Raw genomic sequence first — 19,121 nt, 5'->3', positions numbered from 1 at the left:
TTGCTCCTAGACGTTTACACTTTACAATAACAGCACTTACAGATATCTCAAGTTTTGATGGAGAGCTCTGACAACACCAGAGCTGTTGTAAGAGAATTGAATGTTAATTTCTCTACCATGTTGAGTTAGAGAATTTGGCAGTATGTCCAAACCAGCCTCACAACTGCAGACCACACGTATGGCGTTGTGTAGGTGAGCAGTTTGCGGATGTCAACATTTTGAACAGAGTGCCCCATGGTGGTGGTGGGGTTATGGTATGGGCAGGCATTAGCTATGGACAATGAACACAATTGCATTTTATCGGTGGCAATTTGAATGCACAAAAATACCATGATGAGATCCTGAGGCCCATTGTGAGGTCATTTTTTTTAAGGTATCTGTGACCAACTGAGGTATATCTGTTTATTTTTTATTTTTTTTATTTCACCTTTATTTAACCAGGTAGGCTAGTTGAGAACAAGTTCTCATTTACAACTGCGACCTGGCCAAGATAAAGCATAGCAGTGTGAACAGACAGCAACACAGAGTTACACATGGAGTAAACAATAAACAAGTCAATAACACAGATTTTTTTTTTAAAGAGTCTATATACATTGTGTGCAAAAGGCATGAGGAGATAGGTGAATAATTACAATTTAGCAGATTAACACTGGAGTGATAAATGATCAGATGGTCATGTGCAGGTAGAGATACTGGTGTGCAAAAGAGCAGAAAAGTAAATAAATAAAAACAGTATGGGGATGAGGTAGGTAAATTGGGTGGGCTATTTACCGATGGACTATGTACAGCTGCAGCGATCTGTTAGCTGCTCAGATAGCAGATGTTTAAAATTGGTGAGGGAGATAAAAGTCTACAACTTCAACGAATTCGTTCTAGTCACAGGCAGCAGAGAACTGGAAGGAAAGGCGGCCAAATGAGGTGTTGGCTTTAGGGATGATCAGTGAGATACACCTGCTGGAGCGCGTGCTATGGGTGGGTGTTGCCATCGTGACCAGTGAACTGAGATAAGGCGGAGCTTTACCTAGCATGGACTTGTAGATGACCTGGAGCCAGTGGGTCTGGCGACTAATATGTAGCGAGGGCCAGCCGACTAGAGCATACAGGTCGCAGTGATGGGTGGTATAAGGTGCTTTAGTAACAAAGTGGATGGCACTGTGATAAACTGCATCCAGACTGCATTCCCAGTCATGTGAAATCCATAGATTTGTGCCTAATTTATTTATTTCAATTTACTGATATCCTCTAATGAACTTTAACTCTGTAAAATCAATGAAATTGTTGCATGTTGAGTTTGGGCCAATTTTGGCAATTGATAGGGTCTTCAACTTTTGTTTTTCTAGGCTAATTGTTCCTTTGGGATATTGGCCAGCACCTAATCAAATGTACAATATAAATGCAATTTTATTGATTGATTTCTTATTAATTTCAGCACACAATTTGCCTTCAGTTTGCACATTTATTTACATTCCAGGAGCTTCAACCACTGAATGAGCGATATATGAACGGCTTCGACACCCCCAAAGAGGACGCCTCTCACCAACAGTCCAATGAAATGCGAAGGTGTTTGGTCTTGTCGGCTTTTGAACCAATCACAACGAAGAATACTGCTTCACAGCGCTAGTTCACTGTCACATCCAAATATGTAGCTTCCTGATTGGACCACAGTGTACTAGCGGCTAGTTGACAGTGCGGTTGGAAGCGAAAGGGAGGGGGAACCCGAATGCAAGCCATCGGTGTAACACAAGAGGAGACAATTGAGTTTGAGATAGCTTCAAAAAAGGAATATATCAGACGTAAAACCAACATTATCAAAATAACTTTGTTACACAAAAAACACAAGACTTTGTGCAGTTGTTGACTGTCCTCTAGCTTTCATTTCTACAGCCAATTTAGCCTTGTTTATATTGTAAGGGAGGCCCAATCTGCTGCGGGAAGCGGACGCCTTCGGAGTGTTGTTGAGTGGTTCGGTCTTTTCGCGCACCTAGTAAGTGAGGCTGATGTATGGTTGTATTCACTTACGTTTTATGAAATATACAGTGATTTTCAAACTACTTTAAACCTTCAAATCAATGTGAAAAGTGGATGTTCGTCAATCATGTTTCGTCTGTTGATACTAACCTGATAGCTAACTAGCCAAGTAGCTATTTCGTTACTATACTTAGCTAGCTAAATTGTTTTTTTCCTCACTTTCTAGCCACAACGATAATGTGATGACTAAATTATGTTAGTGTTAGCCAACTATTATTATATTCATGAACAACGCACAGGACGTTTAACTTTTTGCAGATGGCGTTGGCGTTATTTAGCTAACGGTAGCTAGCCAGCGCACTATCACACGACGTTAATGGCTAAGTTGGTTAGCTAGCTAACGTCGCAACTAGCTAGCTCGCCATATGGGTCTGTTTTGGTATCAACACTAAATTAATACTACAACTCCCTAGGTCAATATCATGATATTATCGAGGCTAGTTAACGTTAACTTTGCTTCTATGTACTGCTGCTAGACACCCTATATTTTCTTCAATAACGTCAGCTGATTGATTTAGCTAGCTAACTGTATAGTGGCTAAGCTAATTGTGGTGTATTGTTGCTAACGTTAGCTAGTTGTACACACATTGCGTTAGCCACATCCAGAGCAGTTGATGCTGCATTAAAGTGATAATCGGAACGAGGAAACTGCGACTTGTTAACTGGTTGTAGTCATACACGTGCTGCGTTCAACGATTCAGAAAGTCGGACATTTCCGAGTTTTCTAGTTCCGGTTAGTATGCTAACGCGGCAGTAGTCTCAGTTTACTCAAGCTGATAATAAAGATCCCACTAACGCAAGGGTTCCCTAACTTTTACTGCACAACTACATATTTAAACTAGAAAATGCAGCATACCTCACTTGGAAACATTTGATTCCCTAGTTAAAGCTGTGTGTTATTATTCACACAATTTTTGGTCCCGCAGGCTGTCTCAACACAATGACATGAAGTGTAAGGGGTCCTTAGTTGACACAAAGGTTGTATTCTATGCCCATTTGAAGATGAATGAGACAATTGGAAGCTGGGGATGATTAGGTGGACAGATTGGGAATTTAGCCAGGACACTGGGTTTAACACCCCTACTCTTACCATAAGTGCCATGGGCACTTTAGTGACCACAGGCAGGACACCTGTTTAACGTCCCGTCTGAAAGAGGGCACCCTACACAGGGCAATGTCCCCAATCACTACCTTGGAGCATGAGGATATTTGTTTTAGACAAGAGGAAAGAGTGCTCCCTTCTAGCCCTCCATTACAGTAAAAGTACATTTCAACCACAATATTGTTATTGCGTTGATGAGAAATGGCCTATGATGACGGCAACTAATGCATTTTATATTTTGTGTCCGTCCCAGAGAATATGAAACAGATGCCACAATGACATCGAGATTTGGTAAAACCTACAGCCGTAAGGGCGGCGATGGATCATCATCATCCAAGTTTGATGAGGTCCTGTCCAACAAGAGAGCAACGCTCAGCACCAAATGGGGCGAGACGACATACAAGGCCAAGGTGAGCTCCAAGCGCCCGGGCCAGAGGAGTGAGGTGGCAGAGCAGCCCAAGAGGCCCAAACTCTCAGATGAGATCTCTGAGGACCCCTTTGGCTTTGACAGCGATGATGAGTCCAAGACGGTCACCTCTCGCTTCCCACACGCCAAGGCCTCCCCAGCCAAGCCGGCATCAGCAGAGCCGCCTCAGGCAGGGAGGCCAGGCTTCTGCCTGGAGTCCAGGAGCAGCCAGCAGAGCAGCCTTGTTCCCAGTAAAGCTACCTCTAGCATGGGTAGTGACAGAAGCCAATTGACGGTCACAGAGGACACAGCCAGGTTCTTCAACACCACCACCACAACAGGTAGGAGGAGCCTCGTGTTGCAAAGTAGGACTACTAATCCAATGTAGAATCAAATCTTGGGCCAGAAGACCTTTGCTTCCAGGGGGTGTAAGGGATAAATTGCTTGCAATATGGCGGACTCATTTGTTAAGATCAAATGTTGTGTGCCGTGTCAGCCAACTTCGGTTATAATTATTGAAACGGTTATTTCCTGTCATTGATTTCAAGCACATTTATTTTTAAGGTAGTTATAGGACTGAGTACCAAATATTTTGATGGTCTTTAGTGATCCAATATTAGTAATCCAATATAGTAAAAGATTTGTAAAGAATGAATTAGTTGTGCTAGTGAGTCTACAAAAGGAAAATGCTAAATTAAGTTAGGATGCACTTGCAATTCGTCTTGTTAATTTCGGACCATATGATGTCATCCAGCCATTTGATTTAGACAGCAGATTGGTAGCTGACCTTAGGATTCAGACAAGTAGTCATTTAAATTGAACAGCAATTTAACTCTTTACAATCATCGTTGTAAGCTTTTGACTTTGGGAAAACTTTGATAGCCCAAATCTTGGAACAGAAAAACATCTAATCTGGCAGTGTGTTTTTAGAGCAGGCTTCAACAGGCTGCCAGGAGTGAGTTTAGCTTACCCTCTGGACTGGAATAATGGGCACCAACTGTCAGCCTAGCAGGTGGCTCTTGTGGATTACACCCAAAGCACTCGCTGGGGAGAAGCAAACCCATCAAAATTTACAGTCTGCATTATGTTGATGCTCTTCTCTAATACGAAACCGGTCCACTTGACGGGTACAGCCTCGTTTTAGGAGGCCATCTCCTCTATGGCAGGTGGTTCTGATTGTATTCCGCATTGCTAAGCAGACACGCTGAATGTTATTTACTGCCAGAGGCAGCAACTTATTGCTCTAGTTACGGGCCCGTTTCAATGCAATGCTGCCTGCTGTTGTGTGCCCTTGTCCACTGCAAAAACACTATCACATCATTTGTCACTCCTCCATATGGCTGCATGCCCTCTGTGACTCTGTCATTCAAATCAGTGGCCCTGAAAGTTGTCTAGGCTTTGAGTCACTTAGAGAATGGGCTTGTTTGACACATTTCTGTAGGCATTGAAGTTGCAGGCTCAGGTATGGAACAATAGCCACAAGCATATCCTTTGTCATGCAAGTTAGCGCTAGTCACATGATGAGTAAAAGTTATGTCAGTCTGTAAACTGAACTGAAAGTATTACTCATTGGCACATTTAGCAACTGCACTGCCACATTCCTACACAAACCCAGGATATCCTCCAAGGCCCAGTGTTCACTTGTCCACCCATAGAAACTCTCTACTTGTTTGTCTTGCGGAGAAATCAATATGAGCAGATCTGGGGTTAAAGGAAACTTTTCACAGCTGGGACTTGCGGTCAGACTGATGTTAATACTTATTGAACCTCGTTTAAGGATTCATCAAGCAAAGCATTCCGGCCCTTTTTTTATGTGGCTAATTATTGAAAAGCTTAGTTGGATCTAGAAAACTTTTTAACTCCGAGGTGCTCAGTCTTTAGCGACAATGGCGTGATTGTCTTTGCATTCAGAGTGTGTCCAGACAGCGATCCCTCAAGTACCAACTGCATAATAAACCAGGCCTGTTACGGCTCTGATTGAAATCTAATCAGACATTTTCTCAGTCCAATGATTTTTTTTAGTGCAAAAGATTCTAACAATAAAACATTCCCATTAAAAAAATATTTAGATTTACAGAGGTGGAAGGGTAATTCAAAACACAACCTCTTCATCAAATGTCTTGGCATGCTCAGCAAAAACCACACCACCCTGAATTAATGACAAAACCCAAGTTATTTTGAAGTAAAATGTAGATTGAGGATGTAGGATGTCTACTTACTATCTTTCTTGTGATAGGATATTTCTCATTGATATGCCAAGCTCAGTTAAAGAGGTACTTGGGATTTTGGTAATGCCATTTATCTACTTCCCCAGAGTCAGATTAACTCGTGGATAATTGCGCTAGGACTAAGAAGTTGCTAACTAGCGCATTTGCTAACTAGCATTAGCGCAATGGTTGGAATAAATTGTATTAACACTAGTTAGCATTGGCTCGTGAAACTACCTCTAACTTTCTTCATACTGGACACTGTGGTATCCACATTTTCATCTGAATCTGGGGAAGTAGATACAGTGCCTTGCGAAAGTATTCGGCCCCCTTGAACTTTGCGACCTTTTGCCACATTTCAGGCTTCAAACATAAAGATATAAAACTGTATTTTTTTGTGAAGAATCAACAACAAGTGGGACACAATCATGAAGTGGAACGACATTTATTGGATATTTCAAACTTTTTTAACAAATCAAAAACTGAAAAATTGGGCATGCACAATTATTCAGCCCCCATAAGTTAATACTTTGCAGCGCCACCTTTTGCTGTGATTACAGCTGTAAGTCGCTTGGGGTATGTCTCTATCAGTTTTGCACATCGAGAGACTGACATTTTTTCCCATTCTTCCTTGCAAAACAGCTCGAGCTCAGTGAGGTTGGATGGAGAGCATTTGTGAACAGCAGTTTTCAGTTCTTTCCACATATTCTCGATTGGATTCAGGTCTGGACTTTGACTTGGCCTTTCTAACACCTGGATATGTTTATTTTTGAACCATTCCATTGTAGATTTTGCTTTATGTTTTGGATCATTGTCTTGTTGGAAGACAAATCTCCGTCCCAGTCTCAGGTCTTTTGCAGACTCCATCAGGTTTTCTTCCAGAATGGTCCTGTATTTGGCTCCATCCATCTTCCCATCAATTTTAACCATCTTCCCTGTCCCTGCTGAAGAAAAGCAGGCCCAAACCATGATGCTGCCACCACCATGTTTGACAGTGGGGATGGTGTGTTCAGCTGTGTTGCTTTTACGCCAAACATAACGTTTTGCATTGTTGCCAAAAAGTTCAATTTTGGTTTCATCTGACTAGAGCACCTTCTTCCACATGTTTGGTGTGTCTCCCAGGTGGCTTGTGGCAAACTTTAAACAACACTTTTTATGGATATCTTTAATAAATGGCTTTCTTCTTGCCACTCTTCCATAAAGGCCAGATTTGTGCAATATATGACTGATTGTTGTCCTATGGACAGAGTCTCCCACCTCAGCTGTAGATCTCTGCAGTTCATCCAGAGTGATCATGGGCCTCTTGGCTGCATCTCTGATCAGTCTTCTCCTTGTATGAGCTGAAAGTTTAGAGGGACGGCCAGGTCTTGGTAGATTTGCAGTGGTCTGATACTCCTTCCATTTCAATATTATCGCTTGCACAGTGCTCCTTGGGATGTTTAAAGCTTGGGAAATCTTTTTGTATCCAAATCCGGCTTTAAACTTCTTCACAACAGTATCTCGGACCTGCCTGGTGTGTTCCTTGTTCTTCATGATGCTCTCTGCGCTTTTAACGGACCTCTGAGACTATCACAGTGCAGGTGCATTTATACGGAGACTTGATTACACACAGGTGGATTGTATTTATCATCATTAGTCATTTAGGTCAACATTGGATCATTCAGAGATCCTCACTGAACTTCTGGAGAGAGTTTGCTGCACTGAAAGTAAAGGGGCTGAATAATTTTGCACGCCCAATTTTTCAGTTTTTGATTTGTTAAAAAAGTTTGAAATATCCAATAAATGTTGTTCCACTTCATGATTGTGTCCCACTTGTTGTTGATTCTTCACAAAAAAATACAGTTTTATATCTTTATGTTTGAAGCCTGAAATGTGGCAAAAGGTCGCAAAGTTCAAGGGGGCCGAATACTTTTGCACGGCACTGTATATGGCCTCATTGCCAAAGTATCTCTTTTCAGGATTTTTTTGTTAGACAGCTTTTCAATTTTGTTTGCATGTGGTGCACATATGTAATGTAGTACGCAATTTTTGAGGAGTACTTTTGCCTCGTGGGTGCTACTTTCAGAACTTCTGGCTAAAAAGTATACAGAAGTGCAGGAGAATCTCTTTAATTCCCTTGGTTGAAGAACTTTGAATTCTATGGACATTTTGGACTGAGGTGTCAGCTCTTGTCAGTGATGAACCGTCTATCTTCTGTGACTGATTTTGGGATTCCGAGCCTTGGAAGGATTAGTTTGGGACTTGTCAAAAATTATCCTAGGGAGGAGACTAAGGCAAGGATCATCAGCCAGATTCAGCCGCGGGCCGCCAGTTGGGGAACCTAGTCCTAAGGTATATTCTGTGCGCTATTACCCTAGTCATATAGCCTAGCGAGCCTAAACATTCCTTAGGGAGGGGTATATACCAGAATCTGAATGCAAGTGGTATGTAGCAGCCTATTGGAACTCAACTGCCAGTATAGTTGTTTAGCAAGCCATTATTGTCCCACCCAGTAGGTTTTAAAATGCACGTAAATAATTACAAGAGCCAGTGTAGTCAATGTCCACACTATCACAGGTAGGCTAACCCGGTCTCCTGATGTTGTGGTGACTTAGACCAACAGAGTTGGAGACATTTTCTGACTCAGCATTTTTTCAGCGTTGTGCCAAAAGCTTTACCAGGGTGTGCTGGTCCTCTCACAGCCCTAGCACTTAGTTAACACTCATACATGGTTGAAACCACCTTCCAATGTAATAATGGCACCCATGTCGTAGTGTGGCAGGCGTCAAGATGGCTTGAATTTATCTGCTGTATCTGCTGTATGCTACAACACTCATACATGGTTGAAACCACCTTCCAATGTAATAATGGCACCCATGTCGTAGTGTGGCAGGCGTCAAGATGGCTTGAATTTATCTGCTGTATGCTGCTGTATGCTACAACTGTCAGAGACATTAACTGCTTAATGCTTGAAACAGCAATATGTAACTTTTGGGCAACTTGACCAAATTCACAAAAAAAAGTGAGTTATCGATCGGTCATTCTCATTGGTAGCAAGTTTAAAAAGATAGATCTGTTCTACAGTGTATTAGGAAAGTATTCACATTTTGTTACAGCCGTATTCTCAAATGGATTAAATCATTTTCTTATCAATCTACACACAATAACCCATAACGATTACGCAAAAACAGGTTTTTAGACCTTTTTTTGAATGTATAAAAAAAAAACTGATACCTTATTTACATAACTATTCAGAGACTCGTAATTGAGCTCAGTTGCATCCTGTTTTCATTGATCATCCTTGATGTTTCTACAACTTGATTGAAGTTCACCTGTGGTAAATTCAATAAATTGGACATGCTTTGGAAAGGCACGCCTGGTTATATAAGGTCCCACCTTTGACAGTGCATGTCAGAGAAAAAACCAAGTCATGAGGTCGAAGGAATTGTGTGTAGAGCTCCGAGACAGGATTGTGTCGCGGCACTGATCTGAGGAGGGTACCAAAACCTTTCTGCAGCATTGAAGGTCCCCAAATACACAGTGGCCTCCATTTTTTAAATGGAAGAAGTTTGGAACCACCAAGACTTTACCTTGAGCTGGCTGCCTGGCCAAACTGAGCAATCGGGGGAGAAGGGCCTTGGTCGGGGAGGTGACCAAGAACCCAATGGTCACTGGCAGAGCTCCAGAGTTTCTCTGTGGAGATGCAAGGACCTTCCAGAAGGACAACCATCTGTGCAGCATTCCACCAACCAGGCCTTTATGGTAGAGTGGCCAGACAGAAGCCACTCCTTAGTAAAAGGCACATGACAGCCCTGCTTTGAGTTTGCCAAAAGGCACCAAAATCCAATAAAATTTACATTCTATTGGTCACATGCACATGGTTAGCAGATGTTATTGTGAGTTTAGCAAAATGCTTGTGCTTCTAGTTCCGACAGTGTAGTAATATTTAACAAGTAATCTAACAATTCCACAACAACTACCTAATACACACAAATCTAAGTAAAGGGGTGGAGTAAGTATATGTACATATATATAAATTCCCAATCTGGCCCTCAAACCATCAGTCACCTAATAATCCCCAGTTTACAGTTGGCTCATTCATCCCCCTCCTCTCCCCTGTAACTATTCCCCAGGTCGTTGCTGCAAATGAGAACGTGTTCTCAGTCAACTTACCTGGTAAAATAACGGATAAATAAAAATATGTAAATAAATGGATGAGCGATGACCGAGCGACATAGGCAAGATGTAATAGATGGTATAAAGTACAATATATACATATGAGTAATGTAGGATATGTCACTTTCATAATGCCACTTTAATAATGTTTACAGGTGATCAATTTTTTAAAGTGGCCAATGATTTCAAGTCTGTATGAAGGCAGCAGCCGCTCTGTGTTAGTGGCTGTGTAACAGTCAGATGGCCTTGAGATGGAAGCTGTTTTTCAGTCTCCGTGTCCCAACTTTGATGCACATGTACAGACTTCTCCTTCTGGTGGGGTGAACAGATGGTGGCTTGGGTGGTTATTTTCCTTGATGATCTTTTTGGCCTTCCTGTGACATCGGGTGCTGTCGGTGTCATGGAGGGCAGGTAGTTTTCCCCAAATGATGCTTTGTGCACACCGCACCACCCTCTGGAGAGCTTTGCGGTTGTGGGCGGTGCAGTTGCCGGACAAGGCGGTGATACAGATCAACAGGATGCTCTCAGTTGTGCATCTGTGGAAGTTTGTGATGGTTTTAGGTGACAAGCCAAATTTCTTCAGCCTCCTGAGGTTGAAGAGGCGATGTTGCGCCTTCACCACACTATCTGTGTGGGTGGACCATTTCAGTTTGTCCGTGATGTGTACACCAAGGAACTTAAAACTTTCCACCTTCTCCTGTGCTGTCGATGTGGATAGGGGGGTGCTGCCTCTGCGGTTTCCAGAAGTCTAAGATCATCTCATTTGTTTTGTTGTTGTTGAGTGAGAGGTTGTTTTCCTGACATCACACTCCGAGTGCCCTCACCTCCTCCCTGTAGTCTGTCTCGTTGTTGATATTCAAGCCCACTACTGTTGTCGTCTGCAAACATGATGATTGAGTTGGAGGCGTGCATGACCACGAAGTCATGGGTGAACAGGGAGTACAGGAGGGGGCTGAGCATGCACCCTTGTGGGGCCCCAGTGTTGAGGATCGGCGAAGTGGATATGTTGTTTTCTGCCTTCACCACCTGGGGGTGGCCTATCAGGAAGTCCAGGACCCAATTGCGCAGGGCGGGGTTGAGACCCAGGGCCTCAAGCTTAGTGATGAGCTTGGAGGGTACTATGACGTTGATTGCTGAGCTGTTGTCAATGAACAGTATTATTAGATGGGTATTCCTCTTGTCCAGATGAGATAGGGCAGTGTGATGGTGATTGCATCATCTGTGGACCTATTGGGGCGGTATGCAAATTGACGTGGGTCTAGGGTGGCAGGTAAGGTGGAGGTGATATGATTCTTAGTCTCACAAAACACTTCATGACATAAGTGGGTGCTACGGGGCGATGGTCATTTAGTTCAGTTACCTTTGCCTTCATGGGTACAGGAACAATGGTGGCCATCTTGAAGCATGTGGGGACAGCAGACTGGGATAGAGACAGATTGAATATGTCCATAAACACACCAGCCAGCTGGTCTGCACATGCTCTGAGGATGTGGCTAGGGATGCCGTCTGGGATGGCAGCCTTGCGAGGGTTAACACGTTTAAATGTCTTACTCACGTCGGAGAATGAGAGCCCACTCCTTGGTAGCGGACCGTGTCGGGGCCACTGTATTTTCCTCAAAGCGGGCAACGATGTTTAGTTTGTCTGGAAGTGTCATGTTGGTGTCATTGACGCGGCTGGTTTTCTATTTGTAGTCCGTATTTGCCTGTAGACACTGCCACATACGTCTCGTGTCTGAGCCATTGAATTGCGACTCCACTTTGTCCCGATATGGATATTTTGCTTGTTTGATTGCCTTGTGGAGGGAATAACTACAGTGTTTGTATTCGGACATATTCCCAGTCCTCTTTCCATGGCTAAATGCGGTGGCTTGTGCGTTCAGTTTTGCGCAAATGCCGCCATCTATCCACTGTTTCTGGATAGGAGTGGTTTTAATAGTCACAGTGGGTACAACATCTCCAATGCACTTCCTTATAAGCTCACTCACACAGTCTAAATAGATATTATTCTCTGCCCGGAACATTTCCCAGTCCGCGTGATCAAAACAACATTGAAGCGTGGATTCCGATTGGTCAGACCAGCGTTGAGTAGTTCTCGTCACAGGTACATCCTGTTTGAGTGTCTGCCTATAGGACCGGAGGAGCAAAATGGAGTCGTGGTCAGAATTGCTGATGGGAGGGCGGGATAGGGTCTTGTATGCATCGCGGAAGTTATTGTAGCAGTGATCCAGTCTATTGCCCGCACGTCTGCTTTATTAAAATCCCTAGCTCTAATAAATGTTGCCTTTCAGTTTGCATGGTGTCCAGTGAAGTTCCTTGAGGGCCGTCGTGGTATCGGCTTGAGGGGGGATATATACGGCTGTGACAATAACCGACGAGAATTCTCTTGGGAGATATGGGTGGCTTTTGATTGTGAGGAAGTCTAGGTCATGTGAACAAAAGCTCTTGAGTTCCTGTATGTTACGATTACACCATGAGTTGTTAATCATGAAGCATACACCCCCGCCCTTCTTACCAGACCATGTCTGATGACACTAAGATTGAACTCTTGGCCTGAATTCCAAGCGTCACGTCTGGAGGAAACCTAGCACCATCCCTATGGTGATGCATGGTGGTGGCAGCATCGTGCTGTGGGGATGTTTTTCAGCGGCAGGGATTGGGCGAGAGTAGTGAGGATCGAGGGAAAGATGAACGGAGCAAAGTACAGAGACATCCTTGATGAAAACCTGCTCCAGAGCGGTTCCAACAGGACAACGACCCTAAGCACACAGGCAAGAAGCAGGAGTGGCTTCAGGACGTCTCTGAATGTTCTAGAGTCGTCCGGACTTGAACCCGATCGAACATCTCTGGAGAGACCTGAAAATAGCTGTGCAGCGATGCTCCCCATCCAACCTGACAGAGCTTTAGAGGATCTGACGAAAATAATGGGTGAAATTCCTGCTTGTAGCGTCGTACACAAGACTCGGCTGTAATCGCTGCCAAATGTGCTTAAACAAAGTACTGAGGGTCAACAAAGGGTCTGAATACTTATGTATATGTCATTAATTTATTTTTAACTAATTTGTGCAGATTTATAAACCTGTTTTTGCTTTTTCTTCATGGGGTATTGTGTGTAGGTATTTAAAAAAAAAAAATTTTAGGATAAGGCTGTAACGTAACAAAATGTGGAAAAAGTCTAGGGGTCTGAATACTTTCTGAATGCACTGTATGTGTGCTATTTTTATTATTCTCCTATGTTTAGTTTTTGCGTCTTTTACTTTTGTTTTTGTACGCCAGCTTCAGACATCTGAATTATATTTATTTTTAAATAATAAGAATATATATTTCACAGCGTTTTAGATGGTACAATGGTTCTAAACACTTGTTTTGTGTCACAAACTGAAATTAGTCTTATTATTAGAATTTTAGTAACCAGGAAATGCCGGAGCGATTTCGGCATATTGCACTTTTAAAATGTGGTGCTAATACACTGTGTTAATAGATTGCCTTTCCCCCCCAGCCAAGCCAAGCCAACCCTGCTGGTCCAGCGAGGGTGCGACTGTGGAAAAACACAGCTATTCATGGTACTGCAATGCCTCGGAAAGTGACAAGAAGCCTATTGCGCAGACCACCACCCTAAAGAGCGAGGCCAAGGACTCTTACGACAACTGGGACGCAGTGATGGGTCTGGGGCCCACCCCAGAGCCCCCCAGAAGCCCCCCTTCGTCAATGTGGAGTGGCGAGTGGGGATATGGTCTCAGTCTGGCCAGGCAGGACAAGACCTCCACAGAGCCCACTCCCAGTGACGTTGTGGGCCTGGGGGACTTCGAGATCCCGATCGAGCCCTCCGAGTCCCATGACTACTCCCAGTCTCTGCTCAGGGTCAGCACCCACTGCCGGACATACCGCCGGCCCAACAAAGGCAAGCAGGCCGGGGACTCTGACAGTACCAGTAGTACTAGGACCAGTACAGCCTTCAGTAGTGGGCCCGGATCTGGCCCTCTCAAGACCAACAATACAGAGAACAGCAGCAAGCAGGCGGGCCGCGGGCGGACGAGAGACTTCACAGTGCTTCACCCGTCCTGCTTGTCGGTGTTTAACGTCACCATTCAGGACAGGGTCATGGAGGAATACACCCCCGCTGCCGCCGTGGCTGCCCCCCTGACAGACCAGGGAGAGACTGGCCGCCTGAGAAAGAAGACCGAACCAGCACCAGCTAAACCCACCAGGTGATCTACTGCTACCTACCTACTTACCGCTAGACTGGGATAATCACTGTTGTTGTTAGATTATGATGTTTGGGCTATTTCTGCTCCCTTCACTGAGTCATAACAATGAGGTATGTTTCTCTCCCCCTGTGGGAATAATCTGCACACTGCAGTATAGGCTATGCTCTCAAATGTGTGTTTGGATTTTTCTATTTTCCTGATAAACATGCATCCTTCAATATCTCGCACCTGCTCAGACATTGGATATGTGTAGGTTGTTCTAACTTCTCTCTCTGCTTCTCTCTACCAGGTTCAGACCCACACAGAGCAAGACCAAGAAAGACACCAAGTTGGACTTTTTTGGCTTTGAGGAAAACGAAGCGGGCCGTGGTGCCACCCAGGAGGAAGCCAGTTCCGACCCTGTGGCATCCGGCAGCTCCAACTACAAGATCAAGTATTTTGGCTTTGACGATATGAGCGGCAGCGACAGCGACGAAGACGAGGGCTCCCAGGCCAAAGAGAGGAGGAAGGCTAAAAGGGCTGCCGCGGCTGCAGCCACAGCTTATGCTGCCTCCGCTGCTGCCATGGAGATGAGTGTGGACAGCCCCTTGTCCGCCAGCGAGGAGCTGGACAGTCGGACCAGCAGCCACTCAGGTCAGGCACAGGGCCTCAGGCGAGGCCAGTAGTAACACACACACACACACACACACACACTCAGACCAGCATCGGTACAGGGCAGACTCAGTCAAGGTCAATTTCAAGAACATGGATTTCTCTACACACACACACACACTTCTAAAGCCTGGTGGACACTACACAACTTTCAAAATCCTAACGTCGCTGAGCTCCTCGCGTCTTTCCTGTAGTTGTCTTGCTAACATAGTGGTGCGCACTAAACGATGTGGCACAGACGGATCACACTGCACGATTCTTCATTTGGTTGTGAGGATTCAAGATACCAAGTTGTCTCACAAAAACAAGGATGTGCTTAGATTTAACGTAGCTACTAGCTGTGCAGTAAAGTAGCATAAGCATTGTCAGACATTCACGCTTGCCATACGGAGTTGAAATATCTAGCAAACATTTTGAATTGAATAACATTGCTTGTACATTTAAGAACTGTAAAGATTTTACCCTTTGGCTTTGGTTAAAGGCAAGTACAAACGCATACTTGTACTAGTCATCACTCTAGCTCGAGTCTACACATTCTGGTTGATGCGAAACAATGTCATCTCACTGGCTTTTTTTGGTGAGCTCTCATTGGCTATTGCTGATCACCGTTCTCAAAACTTGTTGTTGCTCATATCACACTACAGGAGCATTGCAGATTTTGTGCTGATAAAATCAAATGTTTGATAATATCGGGACGTCTGGAACTGCTCGAAGACGAGATTGGTATCCCTCAGATTGCGTCTCTGAACCTCTCGCATTAAACAAGCATCCCACTTGTCTGGGACAGCTACACTGAACAAAAATATCAACGCACCAAGTGTTGGTCCCATGTTTCATGAGCTGAAATTAAAAAAATCCCTGAAAAGTTCCATAAGCACAAAAAGCTTTCTCTCTGATTTTGTGCACAAATTTGTTTACATCCCTGTTAGTGAGCATTTCTTATTTGCCAAGATAATCCATTCACCTGACAGGTGTGGCATATCAAGAAGCTGTTTAAACAGCATGCTCATTACACAGGTGCACCTTGTGGTGGGGACAAGACTACTAAAATGTGCAGTTTTGTCACAACACAATGCCACAGATGTCTCATGTTTTGAGGGAGTGTGCAATTGGCATGCTGACTGCAGGAATGTCCACCAGAGCTGCTGCCAGATAATTTAATGTTTATTTATTTACCATAAGCCACCTCCAACCTTGTTTTAGATCATTTAGCAGTATGTCCAACCCGCCTCACAACCGCACACCATGTTTATAGCGTTATGTGCATCAGCGGTTTGCTGATGTCAACGTTGTGAATAGACTGTCCCATGGTGGTGTGGTGTTATGGGCAGGCATAAGCTACAGACAATGAACACAATTGCATTTTATCAATGGCAATTTGAATGCACAAAGATGCCTTGACGAGATCCTGAGGCCCATTGTCGTATCATTCATCTGCCGCCATCACGTTACGTTCAGCATGATAATGCACAACCCCATGTTGCTGTACACAAGTCCTGGAAGCTGAAGATGTCTCAGTTCCATTTCCTGCATGCTCACCAGACATGTCACCCATTGATCATGTTTGGAATGATCTGGATTGCCGTGTTCAGCAGCGTGTTCCAGTTCCCTCTGATGTCCAGCACCTTGGCACAGCCATTGAAGAGGAGTGGGACAACATTCCACAGGCCACAATCAACAGCCTGAATAACTCTATGTGAAGGAGATGTCGCGCTTCGATTTATGAGGCAAATGGTGGTCACACCAGATACTGTTTTTCTGATCCACTCCCCTACCTTTAAGGTATTTGTGACCAATCGATCCATATCTGTATTACCAGTTGTGAAATGCAATGATTAGGTCCTAATGAATTTATTTCAATTGACTGATTTCCGTATGAACTCCTAACTTTGTTGCGTTATTATATTTAGTTCAGTATAAATTGTGGCCTAAATCGTGTAGTGTACACCTTGCTAAAGCTAACATATGGGTTTCTACTAAGCCAACAAGGAATTGTGTTACCAACAATCATTTAGTGATTTGATTTGGAATTTTAGGGCTGCTGTAAGTATACAAAATTGTCAAAATATTTTGAACCCTTGAATTTGGCTTTACTGCTATTAGCTCATAGACATGCATTGAATAACAGCTTTGTACATGGATAAACGGTCACAAAAAAAGCAAAAGGAAGTTCGTCCGGGAGTGTTTGTCTTATATCTGAGGGAAATACTTCATTTATTTATTACAGGTATTGACCCCTTAGTTTAGTGCCTAAAGCATCTCCATATATACTTCCATTCATTTTTTAAAACGGATACCTGGCTACCTTTTAGACTTGTCTTCAGAGGCTTGTGGGCATCCTAGAGCAAAACAACCGACATGTTCGTGAGAGACTCACCTTTCCATAGAGAGATTAGTGTGTAGCCCAAACTGTTGGGGCGCTACAGACAGAAGTTGGCAAATCATCTGTACCGACGTCAGGCGAGTGCAGTGGATTGAGACGCAGCCCATGTTAAAAAAATAAAAAACACACGTCTAGCTTAACCTGACGGATTTTGATGTGGATTTTTTTAATGACGCTAATTAGATTTCCGCGGGGCACGAACATCGACTCTTGAGAGTTAACCCTAATTGCTCCTGTAAGTCGCTCTGGATAAGAGCATCTGCTAAATGACTAAAATGTAAATCTACTATACTCAAACAATTTAGGCTAGTAATGTCTGCGTCACAGATCTTATAATTCATGATAGGATTCTGTTTATGTAGTTCTATGGACTTGGTAATGAACTGTGATGTTCCCGTCCTATTCTAACACACCTTTTGGCATGTCCCCTGTAGATGTGATGGACTTCCCAGAGGACAACTCTGCCTCTGTGGGCCTAGAGATGCCCAGGAGACCTCAGGCAAAACAGGTGGAGAAATCCAAGGAGACCAATAGGAAGATCTTCAGTGGCCCCAAAAAGGTAAGAAGTGTTCTATGGCAACTCTCCCTGTACTCAAGTCCAGGATCGCGTTCATCAGGCCACAGCGACACATCTCAGTGAAACGTTTTCCAACGGAAAACAAAAAAGCTCTTTTTATTGGACATGGTCAGGTAGTTCCCTCCCTGTTTCAGTCTGTTTGGTGCCCAATGAACTAGACCCAGAACGTTCATCAGAGAATGAGTAGACTATACTCGGTATGCGCTGCTGAGATGCCAGGCCAAAACAGCTTGTTGGATTATTTGTATGTGGATGAATGGAGCGATGAGAGCTGTCACTGAAGATCTCTGGTCCTAGGTACTAATAGGTGTGAAGCGCCCCCACCTAAGGGACTCCACTCATTTAGCTGAAGTTCCATACCTAGCAACGGTCATTTATTTAATGTTTTATTCATCCAGAGAACCAGTAATGCCCGTTCTCCAATCTCGCTTAGATGGACTTCATCTGTAAGTGCTCCACTATTGATCTTTAAGACCAAGGCCATGTTTAGAATGGAATGTGAAATCATTTTGTGGAAAAATCCGGCACATTTTATGTGTTGAGGTTAAGTACAGGTTTTAGGTCATACAATGGTTCATATAGTCATTATTTGTGAAGGCAACTTGCACATTTTAGGTGTATTCTCATAAATCTGTCTTTGCATTCGGGCTACTACAAACCTGTGGAGTGCCACGGTGCCTTCCAAGTCTTTGGAGGTGTTTTCTGCTCAGAGATTCCTCATACATAGCCCTGTGAGGTACTCCATGCAAGTAAAATAATAAAAGCGCTGAACTCGTTTGAAAAACAATAGCCCTCCAAAAGGACCTGGCTATTCATGAGTCATCAAAAGGCAGCGTTTTCTATTGCGACTGGCCCAACTGCAGGGGTAGTGAAGTGGCACTCTGGCGCATGCAGTTTACATGGACATGTCCTGAATTGCGTACGCTTCCCTATATAGTGCACTATTTTTGACCAGGGCCCCGTTGTGCACTATGTAGGTAATAGGCTGCCATTTGGGGCATAGCCTGTAACTAAAGAACCCTTACAAAAAAACGATTTGAATTGGATGCATAACAATCTATCTTCTTCTCATGCGGTTTGCTTACAAATGACAGAAAAAATGCTGCTGTTTTGCATAATAATCCAACAATTCCCTCTTTCATTCTGCATAACCAGTTGTGCTTGATGCATTATTTGTGTATGGACATTTTGGGCCTCTGTATTTGTCTCTTTAAAATGTATGCCAAACAACAACCAATGATTGTAAAGTTTAACATGCTATGCACAAGGACAATTTATAACAATTTCCACTGAATTTGAAAATAAACACATTTACTTGAAGAACAGTGCAGACGCAAAGTTTGGTAACAGAATGACGGTTTTCTCTGTTTGTGCCTTCATTCTGTTACCAAGCTTTTCATCTGCACT

General features: G+C 43.7%; 1 protein-coding gene across 1 annotated transcript in view; it reads left to right on the top strand.

The window, feature by feature from the left end:
* Window positions 1–1,447: 1,447 nt before the first annotated feature.
* Window positions 1,448–19,121, top strand: part of LOC110491419 (wings apart-like protein homolog) — a 48,140-nt gene continuing 30,466 nt past the window's right edge. The window contains exons 1-5 of the mRNA XM_036946263.2: window positions 1,448–1,984; window positions 3,384–3,877; window positions 13,395–14,103; window positions 14,393–14,736; window positions 17,572–17,696. Coding sequence (XP_036802158.1) covers window positions 3,406–3,877; window positions 13,395–14,103; window positions 14,393–14,736; window positions 17,572–17,696 — 1,650 coding nt within the window. The 5' untranslated portion in view covers window positions 1,448–1,984; window positions 3,384–3,405. The remainder of the gene's footprint in view (window positions 1,985–3,383; window positions 3,878–13,394; window positions 14,104–14,392; window positions 14,737–17,571; window positions 17,697–19,121) is intronic.

This window comes from Oncorhynchus mykiss, chromosome 16 (assembly GCF_057628025.1).
Source record: "Oncorhynchus mykiss isolate SJ-2025 chromosome 16, ASM5762802v1, whole genome shotgun sequence".
Classification (NCBI taxonomy): Eukaryota; Metazoa; Chordata; class Actinopteri; order Salmoniformes; family Salmonidae; genus Oncorhynchus; species Oncorhynchus mykiss.
This window is presented reverse-complemented; position numbering and strand designations above follow the sequence as displayed.